Source organism: Bos taurus, chromosome 6 (assembly GCF_002263795.3).
Source record: "Bos taurus isolate L1 Dominette 01449 registration number 42190680 breed Hereford chromosome 6, ARS-UCD2.0, whole genome shotgun sequence".
NCBI classification, from domain to species: Eukaryota; Metazoa; Chordata; class Mammalia; order Artiodactyla; family Bovidae; genus Bos; species Bos taurus.
In genome coordinates, this window is record NC_037333.1 from 58,365,527 (window position 1) to 58,390,518 (window position 24,992).

Here is a 24,992-nt window from a genome sequence, read left to right on the forward strand (position 1 = left end):
TAGCACCACATCTGCATTTCAGCCCCAGGGAAAGGAAAAAGAGACGTAGAGTGCAAGAAACTGTAAGCTACCTGATCTGGAAGATGCAGTCACTACTGCCATTCATATCACATGAACCTAGTCGTATGGTCAAACCTAAGTGCTGCCATGGAAGCTGCAAATTTAGTCTGCCTAGGTGACCATGTACCCTGCTAAAACTTGTTATAGAGGATATTGGAAGACTTTTATCAGTTGCTGTCATTCACTCCAAGCAGAACAGAACAAAGACAAGAGGAAAGACTTACTATGGCTTGCTCAAGACTGGAATGACTGAAAATTTGGGCTTTGAGAATTTGCAGAAGTCTGAAGAAGAAAGTTGGTTCTTATATCTGGAAAGCTTTGAAACTGAGGTAGAAGTAACTCAGTCATATTGAGCAGACCACAGCATGATTCCAGTGATTCTTAAGGAAGGCATTGCTGTAAAAATAGTTTCTAGAAACCTTGTAATTTTCATCAATCTGTATTGGTGTCCTTTAGAATTCTAATACTACAGGTCCCTGCTCTTGTGTCCATACCAGACATCATCAGTAGATACTGGCATTTTTTTCTTCACTGAATCAAGACATGACCTTAGAATACTTTTCCACATATAACATCCCAGGAAGCCTCTACCACTGAGCTATTATTTACATACAAGATAACTATTTCCCATTTTTAATCCCAAGAATTATGCTTCCAGAATATGACATACTAAAGTTGTAATTTAGTAAACAAAGCATACATTATAAGTATTGTTTCATCTGGTATTTTCTCCAAATTGCTTATACTTGGCTATTCTGCAAAGCACTCCATCGTTACTCCTGTGGGTTTATTTTTTATTTATCCTGCTTGTCTTGCTTCCTAAATCTGAAGATTGCTGTCATTCATCAGTTCTGAAAAATTCTTAGTCATTGTCTGTTTGAAATTTGCCTCTTGCCCTTGCTCTTCTCTTTCTGCAGCAACTGTTAGACCATATATGTTTAACCAACATAAGTAGACCAATATGTTTGACCATCTTATGTCTCTTAATCTCTCTTTCCTAGTTTCTTTTTGTCACTCTGTGCAATCTAAAGGATAATTTCCACAAATCAGTTCACTTATTCTTCAAATATGTCTAATCTTCTATCCCATCAGTCCTTCCCATTTTAATGACCCTAATTTTTATTGGTGGAAAGTACTTGGTAGTTCTTTTTTAAAACCTGCTTGTACTTTTCAAGAAAGTGTTGTCTTTTCTTCTATTTATGAGTCTTTTTATGTTTGTAATCATTTTAAAAGTATTTTATGATGTTTTTCTGATAATTCTGTTCTTTTTAGATCTGCTGACCCTTGCTCTTGGTACATTGCTTGTGAGTTTTCTCATTTTGAATTGAGAGCTCACCTACTGTAGGAAGTTGTTTGCAGCCTTGGAAGAGGCTTTAGATTTGTTTTTGCTGAACACTGCAGGGAGTTTCTAGACCACTCAGAGTATAACTTTGGACCTTAGACCACAATGAACATAGGAGGGAAACTGATTTGAAAAGAATTTTTTTCTAACCAAAGCCCAGCTCGATTTCAAATGGGTTCATTATCATCTCTCTTTATCAGCCAGATATCTGCAGCATCAGTTCCTGCACTCACTTTGCTTTTCAATTTGATCTCTGCTTATGGGCCACAGAAATTTTCCTTACCTTCTTTCAGGCTTATCTTAGCCATTTAATAAGATACATGTTCAGTTTCATCCTGAATTTCTAGAACTTTATAGCAGTGGGATTTTCAGGTTATTCAGTCCAGTGTATTCAGAAATGAAAGCAAGCTCCCTGTTTTGTTAATGGAATTTGGGTATGGGGTTTATTCATGGTGATACTGTGTTCATCTCCACAGATACCAGTGAGATCGGAGCCTAGTGACATGCAGTTTTCCATGATGAAGACTGATGACCGAACCTCCACTGCTGAAAGCACAGTAAGAGTTCTAAATCCAGGCCCAAATTATTTTGGTAATTTTGTAGGATATACTGTCTCCTTTTCTAGGATGGTTCAGAATCTCTGTTAAAAAAATTATGGTACATCACTTATGAAATCAACATAGACCCCCATTTCTCAGGCCTAAATATTGTTTTTGCTGCCACCTAACATCAAAACAATTAAAGATAGAGTTCTGTAGCACCGTGGCTGCTCTCCTTATGGTAGCAAAAACAGTGGGGGCACCTTGAAAAGCAAGAGTATTTATTTCTATATCTTTAAAATTTTTTCATTCTTATCAGATATGGGGACTAGAATGCCAGAAATTACTAGTTTTATTTTTTAACACCTTAGGTTTATTTTCCCTGCCACATTTTAACATTCTGAAGTCCAGATGGTTTTCACAATCAACCAGAATATATTTAATGAAGTAATGTTTTTCTTTATTTCTTAAAAAGATATTATATTGATAATGACTCATAACCGATAGCATCTTCAAAGCAAGGAAATATACCAAAGTGTTTCTGTTTATATATATATATATCCATTACCCTTAGTGAGCCCAAATCGGTAATGTACTCCTCTGTCTCAACACAGTTACACTCTCAGCTGGGAATTACAGTTTAGTATTGGCCTGTGTGAGTAACAGGGATACTAGTCTAGCCACATTGACCAGTGCCCTGCAGGTGATGGAAAAAGTGATGATATAAAAAGCTGAGCTAGATTATCCACACGGGTATGGACAGGTAATCCCACGTGGCTCAGAATCAAAATCAGATGGCCTCAGTGTAGAAGAGTTGCTATACTCTGAATGTGAGTTTAATTCCAATGGAACTGTGTCAGACTTACCTTCTTGTACTGCACGGTACTCTTATTAGAGGTACAGAGAATTTTAAAAAGTTATTCCATTGAGCTATTTTAGTATACTTCCAAGGGTATATTGGGTATGTGTAAACCCAAGGATCCTTCCCAGACTACATTTAGGAAAATGATACAAATGTTTTGAGTTAGTCACATTGTTTCCTTACTAATTTATAACATTTAACACTAAATTTGGCTCAGTTGTTTTTCTAAATTAGGTTTATGCTGTTTGAATTTGCTTATTAGTCTTTTTATGAAGTACTGAACATTCCTCTCATAATTCCTATTTTTGGCAGATAAGTGTAGTGGTTGGCAAGAAAACTTTGTTTCTTTTTAATCTGAATGAACCAGATAACCCAATTGATCTGGAGTTTCAGCAACACTATGGCAACATTGTCTGCTACAGTTGGTATGTACAGAAGCACAATACATGAAGAGTGTTTTTCCTTACGAAGTATAATGTGTTTCGTTTTTGTCTGTAGCATTTTCACTCCTCTCTGTGACATTTTCTGGGTTGCAGTCTGTGACTTAACATGTGAAACTACCTAGCATGTTATCTGGCAAATAGGCCCTTGATAAATGATATTCTCTATTTCCTCAATGTTCAGGTATTTGTTTATTACTGTATTGCAAATGACAGTTAATCTTCCTTTTACTATATTACTGCCTTTGTTGCTGTAGGTACGGTGATGGCTACATCATGATTGGTTTTTCACGTGGAACTTTTGTTGTCATTTCCACTCATATTCGAGAGATCGGTCAAGAGATATTTCAGGCTCGTGACCATAAAGACAGTCTAACCAGTATTGCAGTATCACAGACCCTTAACAAAGCTGCTACGTGTGGTGATAACTGGTAAGTTATATTCACATATTCCTAGGAAAGCTTATTTAAGGAATGGTCAAGAGATTTAACAGGATGTTGTTAACTAATGTTAATCTATCCACCATACTTGCACTATTAGAACATGTTTGCAGTTGAAAATTTCTAAGATATCTTTATCTTTGCCTTGAACACTCAGGGTAAAACCTAAAATACTAAATGTGTACCGAATGCAAAACCTAAAATGGAGTATAATCAGTCATAAAAATAAAATGGGCACTTCTGGGTAACAGGCAGTAAGTACCCTTGACCCTGTCTCTGTCACCAAATACAGCCGTAAAACCTGAAGAGAACCCATGAAACAGCTATGTAAGGATTCTGAAAAGTAAATAGTAGCAGGCAGACTGGAGAAGAAAGCCAGCATTTGAAGTACCGCTGAGCCAGTGGTGAGTCTCCTGTGTGTCTTGTGGTCTCTCTCAGCCAGGACTCAAGGCAGCCTGAGACCTGGACGTAAGCACTGGAGCAGAGACAGAGAGAGCTCTGAAAGAAGCCCTTTAGTTCTGGCTCAACTTGCAGTAAAGAGAACACACCCATTCTGAACAGAGGAAAAGATTAAAAAACAAAAACAAAAAAAACAGCCTCAGGGACCTTGAAACTACCAAAATATCTAACATTTGTGTCATAAAAATCTCAAATATAAAGGTTGGAAGCATCTCCCATTTGACAAAAGACAACCTATATTTTATACTAGCTCAGCAACCCCCAAGAAGAGTAAATCCAAAGAAATGTAGGCCCAGACTCATCATGGTTAAACTGCTAAAAACTAAAGGCAAAGAAAAGATTTGAAAGTAGCCAGAGAACATTTTGAATGACAGCAGATTTCTCACCATAAACCGTAGTGACCAGGAGGAAACTATAACATTCTTAAACTGCTGAAAGAAAAGAATTGTCAACCAAACTTCCATCTATATCCAGTAAAAATAGCAATCAGTAATGAAGGTGAAATAAACATTCTCAGATGAAGGAAAATGAAGAGAATTTACTGCCAGTGGGCCTCCTCTAAAAGAACTACTGAAGGAAGTTCTTCAGATAGGAGATAACAGATGACAGAATGAAACTTGGAATGTCAAAAATAAAAGGAAGGCAACAGAAACGGGAAATAACTGAGTAGATAAAGTGAAGGTGTTGGTCACAAAGGCTACTGGTGAAATCACATCAGGAACTTACATTTGCTTATGACTGTGGGCTGCTATGAAGGGCATGAATGTGCATAAAGGGACGAGTGTTCATTTAAGATCACTGCAGGCCACTTGGCCAAACAAAACAGATGCCAAGACAGCTATATCATGGTGTAACTTAAACTTTCAGCAGACTTGGATAACACTATAAACCAGCTAGACCTAGCGGACATCTACAGAACACTCCACCCAACGACAGCAGAGTACACATTTTTCCCAGACACCCGTGGCGCATTCACCAATGTAGACCATATCCTGGAGCATGAAACAAACCTCAACAAATTGAAATCATACAAAATGTGTTAAGCCATCATGTAATCACACTTGAAATTGGTAACAAGATAACAGGAAATTCTCTGTATACTTAGAAATTAGACAGCCTACTTCCAAATAATTCATGGGTCCAAGAGTAAATCTAAAAGTAAACTAGAAAATACGTAGAACTGAGTGAAAATGGGAATGTACATTTGTTGTTGTTCAGTCACTCAGTAGTGTCCGACTCTTTGTGACCCCACGCATGCCAGGCTTCCCTGTTCTTCACCATCTCCCAGAGCTTGCTCCAACTCATATCCATTGAGTTGGTGATGCCATCCAACCATCTCATTCTCTGTTGTCCCCTTCTCTTCCTGTTTTCAATCTTCAATAGATGTACATAGCAATATCTATTTTCAGGCGGCTAAAGCAGTGCTGAGAAGAAAATTTATAGTACTAAATTGATATAGAGGAAAGAGAAAAGACATCTAATCAATTATCTAAGTTCCTATCTCAAAAAAACTAGAAAGAGCAAAACAAGCCCAGAGCAGAAGGAAGAAAGTAACAAAGAGCAGAAATTGAAAATAGGGAAAAAATTTAAAAGCTAGGGGTTTAGGGGGGAAATTGATAAATCTCTAGCAAGGATGACAAAAATAGAATACAGTTCACCAATATCATGAGTGAAATAGAAGTATCACTACAGATCTGAAAACCACTAACAAAGCAATCCTACAAACCACTTTATACTCAGCAATTTGATGACTTGGAACATAGGAAGCAACTCAGTCGAGGGTACATTTTATGTGCCTACTGGCCATCTGTATGTTGTCTTTGGAAAAATGTCTATTACAGTCTTCTGCTCATTTTTCAATTGGTTTGTTTGGTTTTTTTGTTGAGTTGTATGAGCTGTTTATATATTTTGGAGATTAAGCCCTTGTCTGTCGCATCATTTGCAAATACTTCCTCCCATTCTGTAGGTTCTTTTCATTTTTGTTGTTGTTTTTTTTTAATGGTCTCCTTTGCTGTGCCAAATCTTGTTAAGTTTGATTAGATCCCATTTGTTTATTTTCACTTTTATTTCTATTGCCTTGCTAGACTGACCTAAGAAAACATTGATGTGATTTGTGTCAGAGAATGTTCTGCCGATGTTCCCTTCTAAGAGTTTTATACTCTCTTGTCTTAGATTTGTCTTTAAGCCGTTTGAGTTTATTTTTGTGGGTGGTGTGCACAGGAGGGTTCGCACCCCCCTTTGAGGATGTGCTCTAACATCTGATCTACATGCAGCTGTCCACCTTCCCCAGCACCACTAGCTGAAGAGACTGTCTTTTTCCCATTGTGTATTCTTGCCTCCTTTGTTGAGGAGTAATTGACTGTAGGTGTACAGATTTACTTCTGGGCTCTTTCTCTCTGTTATTTCTTACAGTCACATGTGGACCTACAATTATATCAAAAATTTAATTAAATGAAAATGGAAAATATATGAAGAAGAAGCACTGGGAGGGTGGAGAAGGGACAAAGGAAGGAGAGAGGAAGGGAGACAGGAAGAAAGAAATACCACTCTTAGGTCCCAACATCATGCCGCACAGGTTTCACTTGCATAAGCCTACTTACCCTTCCCAAAAACCCTTTGAAGTAACATTGTGCCTCCACTTTTCAGAGCTTTCCAACTAGGCCTTTCCAAATCTTTCTGTTATACCTCGTTTATTTTTGTAGGAACGAACTCTTGGAGCAGTGGATGAGGGGAGAGGAGGGGAGGACACATTGCAAAGAGAAACCTGCTTCATTTTACAATAATCAGTACTGCTCAGGGGCAAGTTTGCCTACTCAAACTTTTCCTCAGGATCTTCAGCCTCCTTGTTCCTGACTGTAGATCAAAGAACTAAGCTGGGCACCACTCCCACCCCCTATCAACAAACAAAAATTTTAAAGAAAATATAATTAAATATAGAAAGTTTAATATTTTCTTACCTTAACCCTATAGATCCTCCTGTACCTCCCTTTTTGGAGAACACTGACCTGTTCCATAGCTTATAATTGCTTGAATTTAACTTAGTGCTCATATTTAAAATATATATATATATATATTTTTTTTTTATTTTTCAGCATTAAAATCCATGACTTGGCAGAATTAAAAGACATGTATGCTATAGTCAACCTGGATGATGAACATAAAGGTATTGATTTTTCTGAAGCAAATTGGCATTTGATCATTTTAGTAAAGAGTAATGTGTTTGTTAATGTATGGTTTGCATTCATTGTAGGAGGAAGCAAATTAACACCTTTCACTAGAATTCCCTAAAGTAGCCTCTTTATTAGTGATTATGTTGAGTCATACTCCTTGACTGGGCTTCCCAGTTGGCTCAGTGGTAAAGAATCCACCTGCCGTTGCAGGAGGCACAGATTCAATCCCTGGGTCACGAAGATCCCCTGGAGAAGGAAATGACAACCCACTCCATTACTCTTGCCTGTGAAATCTCATGGACAGAGGAGCCTGGCCGGCTATAGTGCATGGGGTCACAAAAGAATTGGAAGTGACTTAGTGACTAAAAACAAAAAACTTCTTGACTAGGAGGATGTGAATATACTTTGATTCAAAGATTTCTGTTGTATTTTATCCCAAATCCAGTTGCAAAATCTAAATTCTTATGTATTTCCCTTTGAGCCAGTTTTGAATGCATCAGGGCTCATGCTCATAAGCCAATCCATGATGAATGTCCTAGTCTAAATAAAAGCTACTTCCACTGTTTTTTTAAAACTTTGAAGATTTTTATGCCTCTGGTAGCTTAAGATATTTAGTGTGCTTGGTTTCCTGTAACAGCATATCTGTTTTTAAATAATCCTTTATATGCTCCGTCATTTCAGGGCTGAGTACCTTGTCCTGGACAGATGATGGCCAGCTGCTGGCACTGTCCACCCAGAGGGGCTCGCTGCACGTGTTCCTAACCAAGCTCCCCATCCTTGGAGATGCCTGCAGCACCAGGATTGCATACCTCACCTCCCTCCTTGAAGTCACCGTAGCCAACCCTGTTGAAGGAGTACAAAAACAGTATTATCTTTATTTGTTAATAAAATTAAAACAGTGTTAACAGTTGATTCACTACTGCTACTTTTCTCTATTATAGGAACTGCCAATCACAGTTTCTGTCGACGTGGAGCCCAACTTTGTAGCGGTGGGACTTTATCACCTGGCTGTGGGAATGAATAATCGAGCTTGGTTTTATGTCCTTGGCGAGAATGGCAAGTCTAAATCCAGTTGTTTTCGTATCTAACATATAATTTGTTTTTTTTGTCTGTTTGTTTGTTTGGGAAGCACTAATAGTTTCTTTTAAGACCAAATCTTTCTTTTTCTTCAGACATCTCTTTCTTAGCTTAAATGGTTTTTTGCTAATCTTCTAAAAATTTTTGTTTTGTTCTTTTGTTCTTTATCTTTGTTGTGAAGACACTGGTATCCTGAGCAGATTGTGTTCTTTAGAATTGGGCCCTGGGTTCAAATTCCCTTCTGCCCCTTTTAGCTGGGTGACTGTAGACAAATTCTTTACCCCTCTGAGCCTTGGTTTCCTCATCTGGAAAATGAAGATTCTTCTACTTGAAAAGGGTTATGAGAAAAATTATGTGGAATAAAATGTGTAATCTATTTTGTGCCTGGTCTTTCTTAGGCCCCTGTTGGTCTGGTAAGTACTGAGTAAATGTTAATTCCCTACCTGCCACCGCCCCACCCACCCCCACCCCCTCCCCACCCCACTGTATGCTTTGAATGACCACTGACATCTGAAGGGAACCTCACTTTTTCTTCTCCTCCTCCTCCACCTCTTTCCTGCAGGAGGTCAGATGTCCCTCAGGAATAGAGCCAGCCTGAGAATTATCCTCAGATGTTCCATTAAGCTTCTTGTCACTAAGGTTTAATTTTTGGTCGTTTTGCAAGTGACTTTATTTTTTTATTTTTTTGACTCTATTTTTTATTACTTTGTTTCTTGTGAACCACTATGAAATTCCTAAAGGCAAATTTATATGGCAACTAAGATTTTCTTTAGAATGGCTAAAATAAAACTTTCAGGTTCAGAATATTCTTTCAAAGGCACACATTTAAAACTTATTTGCAGATCATTAGATTAGATCATTTTGTTTATATTTTATTGAGTTTGTTCTTGTTTTGATTACCACAGCTGTTAAAAAATTGAAAGATGTGGAGTATCTGGGGACAGTAGCCAGTGTTTGCCTTTATTCTGACTATGCGTCTGCACTTTTTGAAGGCAAAGTCCAGTTACATTTGGTAAGTATTTTTGGTGTCCCATGGCCTGCTTAGGTCAGTGATGACAATGAATAGCCTAATGTTTTGTAATCAAGAACTTTGGTCAAGAAGCGACCATGTACAGACTAGCTAGAAAGCCGTATGTGACAAGAATTGACAAAACTCTTTACCCTTCTGCATGAGATTAACCCTCAATTAACCCTTTAACTCTGTTCCCAAGAAACCCAACAAAGTTTCAGCTGTGCTGCTCATAACATTGCTTATGTAAAAATGGCCATGTAAAGTGTGTCTAGAAGGAACTATAAGTAAGTTGTAAAAACTGATGGGAATGCCATAGGTCTGGCTTCCTGGAATGGATTGACCCATGTGTTTGGTCCTGTCACTGGTGGGGATCCTGAAACTATGCCCCATGAGTTGTTCAAGAGATGTTGGCCCTTGAAATATGGGGCTTCTCAACCAGGACACTTCGCACATGTATTTCTTGGCTCTTTACTTCTGGGAAGCCAAAGAGATTAGCTACAGAACAACTGCAGAGGCTACTGCAAACACTTTTACCATTAAAGAAAGTGAAAGTGTCAGTCGCTCAGTCCTGTCCGACTCTTTGCAGCCCCTTGAACTGTAGCCCATCAGGCTCCTCTGTCCGTGGAATTCTCCAGACAAGAATTACTAGAGTGGGTAGCCATTCCCTTCTCCAGGGGATCTTCCCAACCCAGGGGTCAAACCCAGTCTGCTGCATTGCAGGCAGATTCTTTACCATCTGAGCCATCAGGGAGACTCGTTAAAAGGGATATTTAATGTGCCTTGCTGGCAAGCTGGGTTCCTGCCTGATACCTTTCTGAGTAAAGTGGTTTATCTGGTGAGCCTGAATATTTAGTTGAATTTAAGAAAAAGACTCTCCCTTACCCACTAGATGTTGCAAACCAGATTTATTCAGTTAAGTCCATGAGCCACTATTATTCTTTGTTTTAGATAGAAAGTGAAATGTTGGACACTCAAGAAGAACGTGAGACGCGACTTTTCCCAGCAGTGGATGATAAGTGCCGTATTTTATGTCATGCCTTAACTGGTGATTTCCTCATCTATGGCACAGATGTATGTGTTGTCGTCTGTAATATAGAACGTGGGAAAATTTCTTATTTTTACCTTGTAATTTATTATATGTGTGTGTATATATATATGTTATATAGATATTATATGTGCATACATGCTCAGTTACTTGTTTGTGTCTGACTCTTTGCAACCCCATGGACTATGGTCTTGCTCTGTGGGATTATCCAGGCAAGAATACTGGAGTAGGTTGCCATTTCCCCCTCCAGGGGATCTTCCCAACCCAGGAATCAAACCCATGCCTCCTGCATTGGCAGGCAGGATCTTTACCACTGAGCCACCTGGGAAGCATTATATATGCAAAAAGTTATTATATATGTATGTAGAGCACATTGGCGGAGAAGGCAATGGCACCCCACTCCAGTACTCTTGCCTGGAAAATCCCATGGACAGAGGAGCCTGGTAGGCTGCAGTCCATGGGGTCGCTAAGAGTCAGACACAACTGAGTGACTTCACTTTCACTTTTCACTTTCATGCATTGGAGAAGGAAATGGCAACCCACTCCAGTGTTCTTACCTGGAGAATCCCAGGGATGGGGGAACCTGGTGGGCTGCCGTCTATGGGGTCGCACAGAGTCGGACAGGACTAAAGTGACTTAGCAGAGCACATTGGTGTGATTTGCTATCATCAAGTGCTTTTGTAACTATAAGCAACTTTGATGGCACAATGGAAAGGACAGACTTTGGAGTCTGGACAATCCGGGCTCAAATACTAGTCCTCTTACTTGCTGCTTGACACTTCCCAGTCTCATTTTCCTTATCTTGATGCTTTCAGGATTTAATTTGATGACACATGTAAGACACCTCATTCGACTTTAGCTGTCCAGTGCCTACATTTAGCGGGCATTTAATTAAAATTAATTGAATATTGAGAATCCCACTTCAACCTTTTGGTCGTTTGAACCACCAACACTCTGTACTCTTAAATGTTAGATTAGCCACATATACATAAAGCATAGTTTAGTAATAGCATTTATATTGGTAAAAACTTTTAAAGATTTTTCAAAGCATATCATACCTGTTACCTCGCTTAGCCTCTAGAAGAATTCACTAAGTTGGTTTAAAAAAAAAGGCATTATTTTCCACATTTGTTGCTATTGTTCAGTTGCTCAGCCGTGTCCGACTCCCCCATGGACTGCAGCACACCAGGCTTCCCTGTCCTTCATTAGAAAAGCAATTAATCACTGTTTCAAAGGTTCTGTTTTCTCACAATGTTTTTTTAAAAGAGCATATTTTAAAACATGCTTATTGCCAGAAGAGAGACTTTTTAAATTTAAATTTGACCGAAAATCAGTTTTTGAGCTTATATACACAAGTAAGGTAGGTCTCATGTATCAGATAAAGTGGTAGTGATATGGTAACTAAGTAGTAAATAAATTAATAGTATATTTGTATAACACACAACAGTTTATAAAGCCCTGATCTCACTTATTTTATCTCATTAACTCTATAAAATAAGCAGGGAAGCTATATAGATATATATATGCTTATATATATATAGTGTATATAATATCATGATGTCCACATATAAGTGATATCATGTATTTGTCTTTCTCTGTCTGACTTACTTCACTCAGTGTGACAATCTCTGGGTCCATCCATGTTGCTACAAATGACATTATTTCACTCTTTTTTGTGGCTGAGTAATATTTTATTGTATATATGTACCACGCCTTCTTTATCTGTTCATCTGTTGGTGGATGTTAGGTTGTTTCCATGAACGGTTTTTTCTCTCAGTACTTTAAAGATGTACTGTCTTCTCCTCTGTCGTCTTGCCTACATTTACTCCAGTGAAATCTCTGTCATTCTTATCTTTGTCCCTCTGTGTGTCTCTGTCTTTTTCCTCTGACTGCTTTTAATATTTTCTCTTAATTGCTGGTTTTGAGTAAGTTAATTGTGATGTGCTTTGATGTAGTTTTCTCCATATTTCTTGTGCTTGGGTTGTTGAGCTTCTTTGAACCCAAGGGTTTATAGCTTTAATAAAATTTGGAACATATTCAGCCATTATTTCTTCAAAGATGTTTTCCCCCCCTCTGTTTGCATTCCAATTTCAGAAACTCCAATTACACATATATTAAACCGCTTTAACTTATCCCACAGTCGATGCTATTTAAATTTTTTTACTTGTTTTTTTTCTCAGTTTCATTTTAGATAATTTCTACTGCTGTATTTCAAGGTTACTAGCCTCTTTGGAGAAGGCAATGGCACCCAACTCCAGTACTCTTGCCTGGAAAATCCCATGGACGGAGGAGCCTGGTGGGCTGCAGTCCATGGGGTCGCTAAGAGTCGGACATGACTGAGCGACTTCACTTTCACTTTTTACTTTCATGCATGGGAGAAGGAAATGGCAACCCACTCCAGTGTTCTTGCCTGGAGAATCCCAGGGACAGGGAAGCCTGATGGGCTGCTGTCTGTGGGTCGCACAGAGTCAGACATGACTGAAGCGACTTAGCAGCAGCAGCAGCAGCAGCCTTTTTTCCTGTCATACTGAATCTGCCAGTAGCTTAGACACTATAGTTCATTTGCAGAAGATATATTAGAATCTGTTTTTATATCTTCCATTTATCTATTTAAACATATGCCATACCATTATATTAACTGTTTTAGTTACCTTATTTGCTAATTCTAATATCTGGGTCAGTTCTGGGTCAGTTTTGATTAATTATTGTCCTCAACATGGGTTATGTTTTTTCCTACTTCTTTGCATACATTTGGGGGTGCTGGATGTTTTGTATTCCTAAAGATACTTGTGAGCTTTGTTTCCGGAATGCAGGTAATTTGCTTGGGAACAGTCTGATCCTTTTGAGTCTTGGCTTTTGTGATTTGTTAGGCAGATGTGGAATACTACTTTCATTTTGTTGTTTAGTTGCTAAGTTGTGTCCAACCCTTTTGCAACCCCATGGACTATAGCCCCCAGGCTCCTCTGTCCATGGAATTTCTCAGGCAAAAATACTGGAGTGGACTGCTGTTTCCTTCTCCAGGGGATCTTCCCAACCCAGGGACTGAACCCCTATCTCCTGTGTCACATCCTGCATGGGCAGGCAGCTTCTTTACCACCGAGCCATCAGGGAAGCCTGAAACACTGCTTAGTCTACAACTAATTATTTCCCACTTTTGAGGCAAGATCTTCCTGAGTACTCCACCCAGTATCCTGTGAATTATGTTTTCTAATCTGCCTATTGAAAACAGTCACTGTTCCCAATTCTGTGTGAGTGCCAGTCACTGTTTCCTCTAATGCCTTTGGATGGTTCTTCTCCCTGGCTTTGACAATTTTCTCATAAGTGTGCAGTGATCAATACTCTGCTGAAGACTCAAGGTGGACCCTCTGAAGATCTTCAGTGCTCTGTCTCAGTGCATCTCTCTGCTCTCTGGTATTATATGCTGCAAGTCTAGCCACTCCCTTCTGCCCCACTGAATCCTCAGCTCTGTCTCCTCAACTCAGAGTCGTGCTCCACCTGCATGTTCCCTCCCTTTGCCATGGCTTGAAAACTCTCCCAAGGCAAAAACTGGAGCAATCACAGGACTTATCTTGTTTCCCATCTCCAAGAGACCATTATCCTGTGTTGCCTTATTCCAGTATCTTGAAAATCATTTTTCATGTCTTTTGTCTGTTATTTTTGGTTCTTTTGGGTGGGCAAGTCAAGTCCAGTCACACCATCTTGGCCTGAATAGAAATGTAAGATGTAAACATGTGTTTTTATTTTAATTAAACTTTCTATTTTGGGGTCATCGTAGACTCATATGCAGGTATAAGAAACAATACAGAGAGATCCTATAAATCCTTTTCCTAGTTTCCCCCAATGGTAACATTATATTACGTATCACAACCAGGGTATTGACATTAACAGGCAAGATACAGAACAATTCTGTCAGTACTAGGACCCTTCATGTTGCATTTATCTCCACACCCACTTTCTTCTTGCTTTTGCCTTATCCTTAATCCTTGATAACAATCTGGCTTTTCTAGTCTATTCCAATGGTCTGTGTGTCTGTCCCTCCACCAGTACTACACAATGATTGCTGTAGCTATAAAAAAAAAAAAAATTTACAGACCTGTTTTCCCATTTTTTTTTCACAACTGTTTTACCTATTCTAGTTCCTTTGCAGGGCCATATAAATTTTAGAATAATCTTTTCTGTATCTACAAAAAAATCTTGTATATCAGTTCAGGAGAAATAACATCTTTATTCTGATACCAATCCATGAACACAGTATGCCTCTCCATTTATTTAGATATTCTTGCATTCTTTCATTAGTGATTTTTAGTTTTCAACACACAAGTCCTATGTATGCTTTGTTAAATTTACACCTAAGTATTTCATTTTTTTGAGTGATTGTAAATGGTATATTTTTAAATTTTGATGTCTATGTGTTCATTGTTATTAGAGAACTATGACTGTATCTTGTGAAATTTTCTAATTTATTTACAGCAAAAATATTTAAAATAATATAACTTGAAAGTTACTCTTAACCAATAAGAGTATTTCTTACAAGTGGGAAATCTGAAAATCAATTAAGCTTTAATATGACTAAGGATATTAGAACTAATAATAGACTGTTGAGTTAGATGTACATACTCATTTAACTTACTTTCTTGGATCTGTACTTTGCTTATATAGTAAATATTTTTAGACTCTTCCTTGATCAAAAATATGACTTATTTTTTCAAATTAGGAAATATGCTTAACATAAATGCTGAAAAATCAGTATTTTCTTGACAGCCTTTCATTTCTGTGACTGGATTTTTTTAGACTGGTGTCATTCAGTATTTCTACATTGAAGACTGGCAGTTTGTTAATGATTATCGACATCCCGTCAGTGTGAAAAAGATTTTTCCTGACCCAAATGGGACCAGATTAGTTTTCATTGATGAAAAAAGTGATGGATATGTCTACTGTCCAGTAAGTCTAGAAAAGTTTTCAAATAGTTATTTTTTTAAATGGCAACAGATGAAGAAAAAAGTGTTTTTAAAATATATTTCATATATAAGATCATTTTCTCTAAAACAGTGCCGAGAATTATAGTACTTTGTTATTATGTTTGTGGTATATTTGTGATTTGTTTTCATGACTGTTTTCATCTAGAAAACTTTTTACATTATTTTGTAATTTTTAAGTGTTAAAAAATCTTAGACTTTTTAATGGAAAAAATAGTTCTTATTCTGCATCATTTTAACCTTATTTATGGCACAGTATTACAGTGTATCTTCAGGTAACATGAATTTTCTCTCTGGAAATGCAATAGCTTCAGAGAGCAAGGACTGTTCCCTGTCCTTTCTGCCCACCTCAGTTGATTTTCCTCTTTTCTTAAAGATCCTGAACACAGAGGAAATATTTTTTTTTAATTAGGTGATTTAAAAACAGATGGCTCCGTTTTTAGACTTTTTTTATTGTTGTTCAGTCATTCAGTTGTGTCTGATTCTTTGCGATCCCATGGACTGCAGCATACCGGGCTTCCCAGTCCTTGACTATCTCATGTCCAAGATAAAGGAAGTTTTTATCTTGGAGAAGTTTGCTCAAAGTCATGTCCTTTGAGTTGGTAATGCCATCCAACCATCTCATCCTCTGTCACTCTCTTCTGCTCCTGCCTCCACTCTTTCCCAGCATCAGGGTGTTTTCCAATGAGTCAGTTCTTCACATCAGGTGGCCAAAGTATTGGAGCGTCAGCATCCGTCCTTCCAATGAATAGTCAGGGTTGATGAAGATTTTTAGATTTAGTTACTCCTATTTTTAAACATCCTTAATTTTTACAAGGCTAAATTTAGAAAAAAGGAAATAGTGTGGTTTTATCTCGCTTACTATACTTGGATTTTTTTTTTTTTTTTTTGATATTCAGTTAGTATATTTTTGTTCATAGTTGACACAGCCTACAGCTGCGCTTGGACTGAACCTTAGTAACTGTTCCCAGGTGTCTTAGCTTTACCACAGTGAAGACACATTCCCTGAAGATAGCTCTCACTCACGATATACTCTCCTAGATAGTAAAACTTCCTTCCTCCCTTTTTCTTTTTCTCTTCTCTTTATTTCTTTTCTTTTCTTTCTTTGACAAATGTGTAACAGATTTCCACAGAAGTGCCTGGATTATTTATTCAAAATTCCTAATATTCTAGTTCTTTCCAACCCATTTCTCAGTTACAAAATAAATGAGGAAAAACAACCTGAATGTAAAGATGACCTTGAGTTCCCCCTACTTAATAAGGAAATTAAATCTTGTAGAGATTTCCTTTCAGGATATATATGTAAGCCTATCTGCCTGAGTTTATAGGGATATATGGGTTGATTTTTTTTAATAGCTTATATTACTGTAATTACAGTTTGTTGGAATACATTGTTGGAATGCATGTTTTTAAATAAAATGTACCAAGTGGAATTTATTTAGATCTCAAATCGTGTATGAAGTATTTTGTTTCTTCTCTAGTTGGAGCATTTCTGTACCCAATATTATTGGAAATTCTCTAAGCACAAGTGTGTTCATAGTTAATATTTCTGTTATCATTTTGAGCAACTTCAACTTTTTTTCTTAACCTGAAGTTTTGTGTCCAGACTTGTAGTTTTTCTGGCAAATTCACCAAATTTTAGATAAAACCCTTGATTTTGCATGTAACTACAGTTTTTTGCAAGCTATGCTCATTATAGAAAGGGGAAAAGAAACTTTTCATTTATCTTAGGATGTTGGCAAGTTGAATATGAGTTGGTAAGCTTTGCCAGCTAAGGCTGCAGACAAGCTCCATCCTACCAAGGCAAATGATAATGGTTTAAGTGCAGACTTGGGTAAAATCTGTAAATCCTCAATTTTTAGGTTAATGATGCTACCTATGAGATTCCAGACTTTTCACCAACCATTAAAGGTGTTCTTTGGGAAAACTGGCCAATGGATAAAGGTGTATTTATTGCCTATGATGACGATAAGGTGTACACGTATGTCTTTCACAAGGACACTATCCAAGGTACTTAATCACTTTTTTGTTTGTTTGTTGAGAATTACATTTCCATTGCACTAAAATTAAAACATTTTTTTTTTTAATGTGTCTGCTGAGTATTAGCTTTTAACATTAAGGTGTCTGTTTTATAATATAGGATCCAAGGTCATTCTGGCTGGTGGCACCAAAGTTCCTTTCTCTCATAAACCTTTGCTGTTATATAATGGAGAGTTGACCTGCCAGACCCAGAGTGGAAAAATAAACAACATCTACCTAAGCACTCACCGCTTCCTCGACACTTTAAAAGACGTGGGGCCTCATGAACTGAGGCAGGTGCTGACACAGACTTTAATGCTGAAAAGGTATGGCTTAAACACTTCTTGTGGAGTTTCTCATTTCCTTTTGTGATTTTAAAGGTCAAATCTTGTGAAAATAGATGGAAAGAAATTCCCTGGCCATCCAGTGATTAATAAGACTATACTCTTCCAATGCAGGGAGCACAGGTTCGATCACTGGTTGGGGAACTAAGATCGCGCATGCCACACAGCATAACCCAAAAAAAAAGATGGAGATAATAGTATTTACCTCATTTACTTCACGGGATTATCATGAGGCTCAGATATGATCGATTTGAGAATATATGTAAATTCTAAAGGAAGGGCTTTTGTACTATGGGAAAAGCCCATCAGAACAAAAAGTTTCTAATCTCCCAAATAGCACAGTTATTGTGAAATTCTAATAAATGTAATTATTTCAACACTCCCTTAATTTCATTATAACAAAGTTAGATTTTATCTTACTTGAGATTTTTTTTCCCCTGCTTTTTCCTCTCACCTCTTAGGACCACAGTGAATTCCTTTTTGTAAATGTTGCTCTTCCTCAGGGTCCCTTGGGCTCCTTTCTTCTCTTCTCACTCTAATTATTCTTCCAGAGTAAATCTCCTCAAGTGAGTGAAGTCGCTCAGTCATGTCCGACTCTTTGTGACCCCATGGGCTGTAGCCCACCAGGCTCCTCCTTCCATGGGATTCTCCAGGCAAGAGTACTGGAGTGGGGTGCCATTTCCTTCTCCAGGGGATCTTCCCAACCCAGGGATCGAACCTGGGTCTCCTGCATTGTAGGCGGACGCCTTACCGTCTGAGCTACCCCTGCTTTTTCCTCTCACCTCTTAGGGTGACTGTGAATTCCTTTGTGTAAATGTTGCTCTTCCTCAGGGTCCCTTGGGCTCCTTTCTTATCTTCTCACTCTAATTATTCTTCCAGAATGAATCTCCTCAAAGGTGGTTTCAATACCTTATATATGAGGTTAACTCCAGAATATGCATCCTTGACTTAAACCTGTATCACCAGTACCTCCCAGTCCTGTGTAGCTGGGAGTCCACGAGTTCCTCAAACCTGCGTCATCATCTTTCCCAGCCTCCTTTTCTCCCCCTGCCCAAATCACGTTGTGCACATGCCCTACAGCGCACACCCACACACATGTATACACACCCACACACATGCATACACACCCAAACACACCCAGGTCTTTTTCTCCTCCACTATTCCTCCACCTTAACTCAGGCCTTCCAATGGAGTAACGTGTAGCAGAGCGACTTCTGACGGCTCTCTCTCCAGGTAGCCTCAAGACAATCTATTCTCTGTACACTTTGGAAAATGTGAGTCTGATCCTCAGTGACTTCCCATTGCCTTTAGGAAGAAACCCTTATTTCTCAGGGACCTCAGCCTGACACACTCAGCTCTTGCTGATTTAATACCAGCCTCACCTGCCCCGACTCCTCCACTGTTCTCTGTCCACTGACTGCTTGAATTCAATAATTTTTCATGATTTCCTGCCTTGGCATGTGCTGCTTTCGCATCTTAGACTGCCCTTCCCTGTCTGTGTAGGTAGTAACGCCTCATTCTCCACCATTCAGCAGAGCCCTCTCCTCCAGGAAGCCTTCCCTGAAGCCCCTGACCACTGGCAGTATAGATTGAGGCCTTTCTCATGTGTTGCCTCAGAGCCAGGATCTGGTGTGCAGAGTGCTTTAGGGCACATTGTCTCTTACCACTAGGCTGGCTTTTTAAGGCCTCTAAGCCTCACTTTCCTCCTTTATAAAGGAGAAATAATAATGATACATAGGGAATAGGGTTGTTAGGGTGATCCAGCGAGATAATGTATGCAAAGCACTAAGCACAAAGATGCACATATCATAGGCACTCTGGTACCTCTGTCATCCTGTGTCATAGTCCTCTGTTTGCTCACGCGTCTCTTCTGCCTTCCCCAAGTGTGACCACCTAAGGACAGTGACTGCATTTGATCCTACATCTTGGTTCCAAGCACAGACCCTGGCACATAACAGTGCTCAGTGAGTGTGTGTTGGGTGGAAACTAGATTGATGACTAGATGGGGAGGGTGACATATTCATATAGGAGTCCCACAAAAAGTCTCATTGACATTTGTGGTTAAGTTTTAGACCAGAAGTCAGCAAGCTTTTTCTGTTATGGTCAAAATGGTACTTCAGGCTTTCAGGGCCATAGGGTCCATCAAAACCGCCCAGGTTGGTTGTCAGAGTGAGAGCAGCCCAGACAGCTCATAAAGGGTAGGCGGGCTAGTGGCTGTCTCCACTCACTTTATTTCCCAAAGCAGGAAGCCGCAGGCCATAGTGGGCTGACCTATTTTAAATTTCCCAGCTTACAGGAATAGAATACTAATGTTATTAGACTTACATGACAGCAGAAATAATTTTCATGTGTGTCAAGTAAACCAAAAAATAAATGAGTAGAATTAGTTACTGATGAGGGAGGGTGGTCACACAGCGTAGACTCAGATTACTTCAATAAATTCAGGAATAAACATCTATACAAAAAGGAAGAAAAGTTTATGTGGTTCTTTTATAACTTGGAAATGATTAAAGATTGAAAAATATTTTGCAAAATTTATCTAAGGCATAACATTAAATTACATACAGTCTAAAAGCTGCCTAGTGGGAAACAAATAGAGCTCCTTGATTATGCTCATATGTTCAAATGCCAGGTTTCCTGATGCCTGGGAACTGTGCAAGATTCTCAATGACCAGGCTGCTTGGAATGAACTGGCCAGAGCCTGTCTACACCACATGGAAGTGGAGTTTGCAATCCGTGTTTATCGCACTATTGGAAACGTTGGCATGGTGATGTCCTTGGAACAAATAAAGGTAAACAGCATCTTATGGGAATTATCAGATTCGCATTTAAATGATACTGAGTCAAGCATTTAAATTTCTGCAGTTAGTCTTACCTAGCTCAAAAACTGATAGATACTACCACTTCTTCCTAAGCACAGTCCTTAAATAAAAAATTAAACCCTTGAGTTTCTTCTCATTAAAACTGTTTTTATTTGTAGGGAATAGAGGACTACAATCTTCTGGCAGGACACCTTGCCATGTTCAGCGATGACTTCAACCTGGCTCAGGACCTGTACCTGGCATCCAGCTGCCCTGTTGCCGCCCTTGAGGTAAGGCAGCAGATGAGGGAAAGAATGCACAAAGAGGCTCTCACCTCTTTTAAAGAGTTAACATCTCTCAGCACCAGGCACCACATGCCTTCCCCCTCCTTGAACTCAGACTTCAGCTTCAAGAACCCCTGAGTATTCATTAACCTTAGAAGTATTTTCACTCTGCTTTCTATGGAGCAGTAAAAGGCATGGTATTGTTACATTACCCATTAATTTAGAGTCAGAGTGTATCTAAAGAGAACAGATTCTGTAACTTACAAAAACACATACAAATGAAAGCAGCCATCATTTATTGAGTGCTTACGTGTACCAGGTACTTTTCTAAGTGTTGACATAAATATTTTAATTCATTCAACCCTCACAACAGTCCTGTGAGATAATACTATTATTTTCTCTATTTTCCAAATGGGAAACCTGAGGCACATTTATCATTTACTGTGTGACATTCTCTTGTGTGTGAAGAGGGGGAGGCTAAGGCTTGTGTATCATCACCAGTTTCCCCAGAGGTGAGCATTACAAGGGAAGGGCCAGAACAGAATGCAGGACCTAGGGCCACACAGGTAGGAGAGAACTGTGGCTATGTAGAAGAGCAGTTAAGAACGTGGACTTCAGAGTTGGACGTGACTGGTTTCAAATCCCACCTCTTTGTGCCCTTGGACAAGTTATTCCATGTCTCAGTGCCCTAGATCCCATTTAAAGGAGGGATAGTAATATCTAGCCCATAGGGTTGCTGTAAAGACGTAAGAATGAGATTAGATCTTTGGGAATGGTGCCAGATTGACTGTAAAGACACAGATGGTGGCTTTCATCACTAACATTGTTCCACCTCAGCCAACATTTCCACAGCCACATAAAGAAAGCATATTTGCTACTGATTTCACAACTTCTCTTTTTCAAATTGTTCTATAGCAAATTTCATTTTTTTTAATTTAAATTTATTTATTTTAATTGGAGGTTAATTACTTTACAATATTGTAGGTTTTGCCATACATCAACATGAATCCGCCACGGGTGTACACATGCTCTCCATCCTGAACACCCCCCTCCCACCTGCCTCCCCGTACCATCCCTCTGGGTCATCCCAGTGCACCAGCCCCAAGCTTCCTGTATCCTGCATCGAACCTGGACTGGTGATTCGTTTCTTATATGATATTATACATGTTTCAATGCCATTCTCCCAAATCATCCCACCCTCTCCCTCTCCCACAGAGTCCAAAAGAGTGTTCTATACATCTGTGTCTCTTTAGTTTTGGAAGTTTTGGCCACAGCAAATTTCATTTTTAAATTTTAAGTGAACTGAATGTTAAGAAAAAAATTAGATGATATTCCAGTGTTATTGGCTTTCCAGGTGGCACTAGTGGTAAACAACCCGCCTGCCAATAAAACAGATGAAAGAGATGTGACCCAATCCTTGGGTCAGAAAGATCCCCTGGAGTAGGAAGTGGCAACCCACTCCAGTATTCATGCATGGAGAATCCCATGGACAGAGGAGCCTGGCGGGCTACTTTGCAAGTCCATGAGCTTGCAAAGAGTCAGACGTGACTGAAGCGACTTAGCACGCATGCACTCACAATATTATTTGAGATGACTGGGGACACCCTGAGAAATTTTCAGATCTTGGATTGGTATGTGCTGGAGTAGGAACAGGGCTTCCCTGAGTGAGGGCAGAGATGTCATCCTCGCTCTTCTGCGTTAGCTGTGGACACTTGTCACGTGCTCCTGGCTTCGTAAAGGATTTAAGCTGATGGCTTCACAATGGGAAGTGGTGACTGCACCCCATTGTTCCTTTAACCTCACTTTGAAGGCTGACAGGTTAGCTAAGTAAAAACGTTGGAGGCAAAGTCCTACTGCTCAGCCCTGCCACACACTAACAGTGAGACTGTGCGTGCAAAACTAGCCTCTCTTTGCCTCAGTTCTGGATCCCTAAAATGGGTACGGGAACAGCTCATTATAAAAGGCCTAGTTGTGGAAAGTAAATAGGCTAATGTCTTAGAGTAGAAAATATCACTTGCAAAATGTTAGCCATTGTTAATTCTGTACAAAGGGTGAATAAAGTGAGGAATGAACTCCAGAAGATTAATGGTTTACTCTTTAATGGTTTTTTATTATTTATTTTAAATGAAACAAAGATGAATATTTTAATGATAAAAGGAACAATTCACAAAGGAGATAGATATCATAAACCATTAGACACTTAACAAAGAAACAAAAGACATAGAGCAAAAATCAGAAGAAATAAAAGGGAAAAGAAGCAATATATAATCATAGTGAGACATATTAACATTTCTCTGAGACTATTTTGTCAAGTGCAGAAAAAAGAATAGGAGCATCTTGAATGATGTCATTAATAATTTAAATATAATAGATTTATATTTAATTAATTTATGTTAATCATATCCTGTGTGCTTGTGTGCTAAGTCACTTCAGTCATGTCCATCTCTTTGTGACCCACTGGACTGCACCTGCCAGGCTCCTCTGTCCATGGGATTCTCCAGGCAAGAATACTGGAGTGGGTTGTCATGCCCTCCTGCAGGGGATCTTCCAGACCCAGGGGTCGAACCCACATCTCTTATGCATCTCAATGCAACCCATCTGCATTGGCAGGTGGGTTCTTTACTCCTAGTGCCACCTGGGAAGCCCTAATCATATCCTACACAAATATATTTAAAATTTTGTATCTCATATGTTATTAGATGTCCATAGGACATTTAGAAAAACTGGCAATTTCAAAAAAGTAGAATTCTTTTTTGTGTGTGTGATTCAGTTATACATATACATGTTATTTCTGAAATTATTTTCCAGTATAGGTTATTACATCATTCTGTTCCCTGTGCTATACAGTAAACCTTTGTTGCTTGTTGCATATCTGTTTTTTTAATTTGGGAATCTAGCATTCTATTCATACTAAAAAAAACAAGTGGAATCAAAATGTCATTAATTTTTTAGTTAGGCAAAAATCCATAAGTTTTTAAAAATATATATATATGTTTACAAAAGCTTTTCTACTATGCTTGATAAACACTTGAGAAAGAACATCCAAAAAAAGAAAAGATGGAAAATTGGAAAACATAAACAAAATGAAATGGGAGCACTGAATATGAAATAGAAAAAATGAAACAAACTAGATAAAAATGAAAGATCCTCATATATTCCAGGTGTATTTATTTATTTTTAATTTATTTATTTATTTTACTTTACAATATTTTATTGGTATTGCCATACATTGACTTGAATCCACCCTGAGTGTGCATGTGTTCCCCATCCTGAACCCTTCTCCCACCTCCCTCCCCATCCCATCCCTCTGGGTCATCTCAGTGCACCAACCCCGAGCACCCTGTATCATGCATCAAACCTGGACTGGTGATTTGTTTGACATATGATATTTTACATATTTCAGTGCCATTCTCCCATAACATGGCTGTTCATTAGAAACTGGAGCTTTAGCAAAAAAAAAAAAAAAGCAATATCTGGGCATTTGTACTTGTATTTTTCAAAAAAAATTCCAAGATAATTCTGATATGCATATGAATTTTAAAAAGTGATTACAGGTTTTTCTATTAAATGGTAGTTTTGGTGATACAGAATTCTGTAATTTTTCTGTTAACCAATCATAATACAGTGGTATTAAGTGAGTAATAGTTACATAATCACAATAGTAAAAAGATATTTATCAGTTTTCACAGTCTATAGCCAGACAAAAAATAAAAGATAATTACAATTTCAAGCCATAATGGGAACATGATTAACCTAACAATATAAAATAATTACATACCATTTTGCAATTGTGGAATTGTGTACCAGACACAGATAAAAGACCTCAGGAGCCAGGGAGAAAGACATATTCACATTTTATTTATGTTTGCTACTATTCATCTTATGATACAGGTTCAGATTTTCTCAGAAAATAATATCAATTCCTATAGTAAAGTATTTCTCAACTTTTTCTTTATTATCTCCCCTCTAAGAAGAAATACTAGTTTTAATTTAGTTGATTGAATTAATTTAAATTCAATTTAATTTTTTCCTATTGAGACAAATTAAATACTAAAGAGAATAAGATTTTGTTTAGGATTGAGTTTTGGAGGGCCAGGAACCATTGTAATAGCCACGGGCCCT

At 38.4% G+C, this 24,992-nt stretch overlaps 1 protein-coding gene across 6 annotated transcripts in view; it reads left to right on the forward strand.

Moving 5' to 3' along the window:
• Positions 1-24,992, forward strand: part of WDR19 (WD repeat domain 19) — a 78,619-nt gene that overhangs the window by 15,521 nt on the left and 38,106 nt on the right. For 5 of the 6 annotated variants that reach the window (XR_009494782.1, XR_009494783.1, NM_001206027.3 and 2 more), the window contains 13 exons: positions 1,879-1,959; positions 3,116-3,228; positions 3,501-3,674; positions 7,235-7,305; positions 7,994-8,166; positions 8,254-8,368; positions 9,295-9,401; positions 10,350-10,472; positions 15,238-15,387; positions 17,285-17,432; positions 17,563-17,767; positions 20,418-20,577; positions 20,766-20,876. Coding sequence is in view for 4 of the 6 variants with exons in the window: in NM_001206027.3 (NP_001192956.3) it covers positions 1,879-1,959; positions 3,116-3,228; positions 3,501-3,674; positions 7,235-7,305; positions 7,994-8,166; positions 8,254-8,368; positions 9,295-9,401; positions 10,350-10,472; positions 15,238-15,387; positions 17,285-17,432; positions 17,563-17,767; positions 20,418-20,577; positions 20,766-20,876 (1,731 nt within the window). In the remaining 2 variants the exon portion in view is untranslated. The remainder of the gene's footprint in view (positions 1-1,878; positions 1,960-3,115; positions 3,229-3,500; positions 3,675-7,234; positions 7,306-7,993; positions 8,167-8,253; positions 8,369-9,294; positions 9,402-10,349; positions 10,473-15,237; positions 15,388-17,284; positions 17,433-17,562; positions 17,768-20,417; positions 20,578-20,765; positions 20,877-24,992) is intronic. The other variant, XM_015471581.3, reaches the window with a different exon arrangement.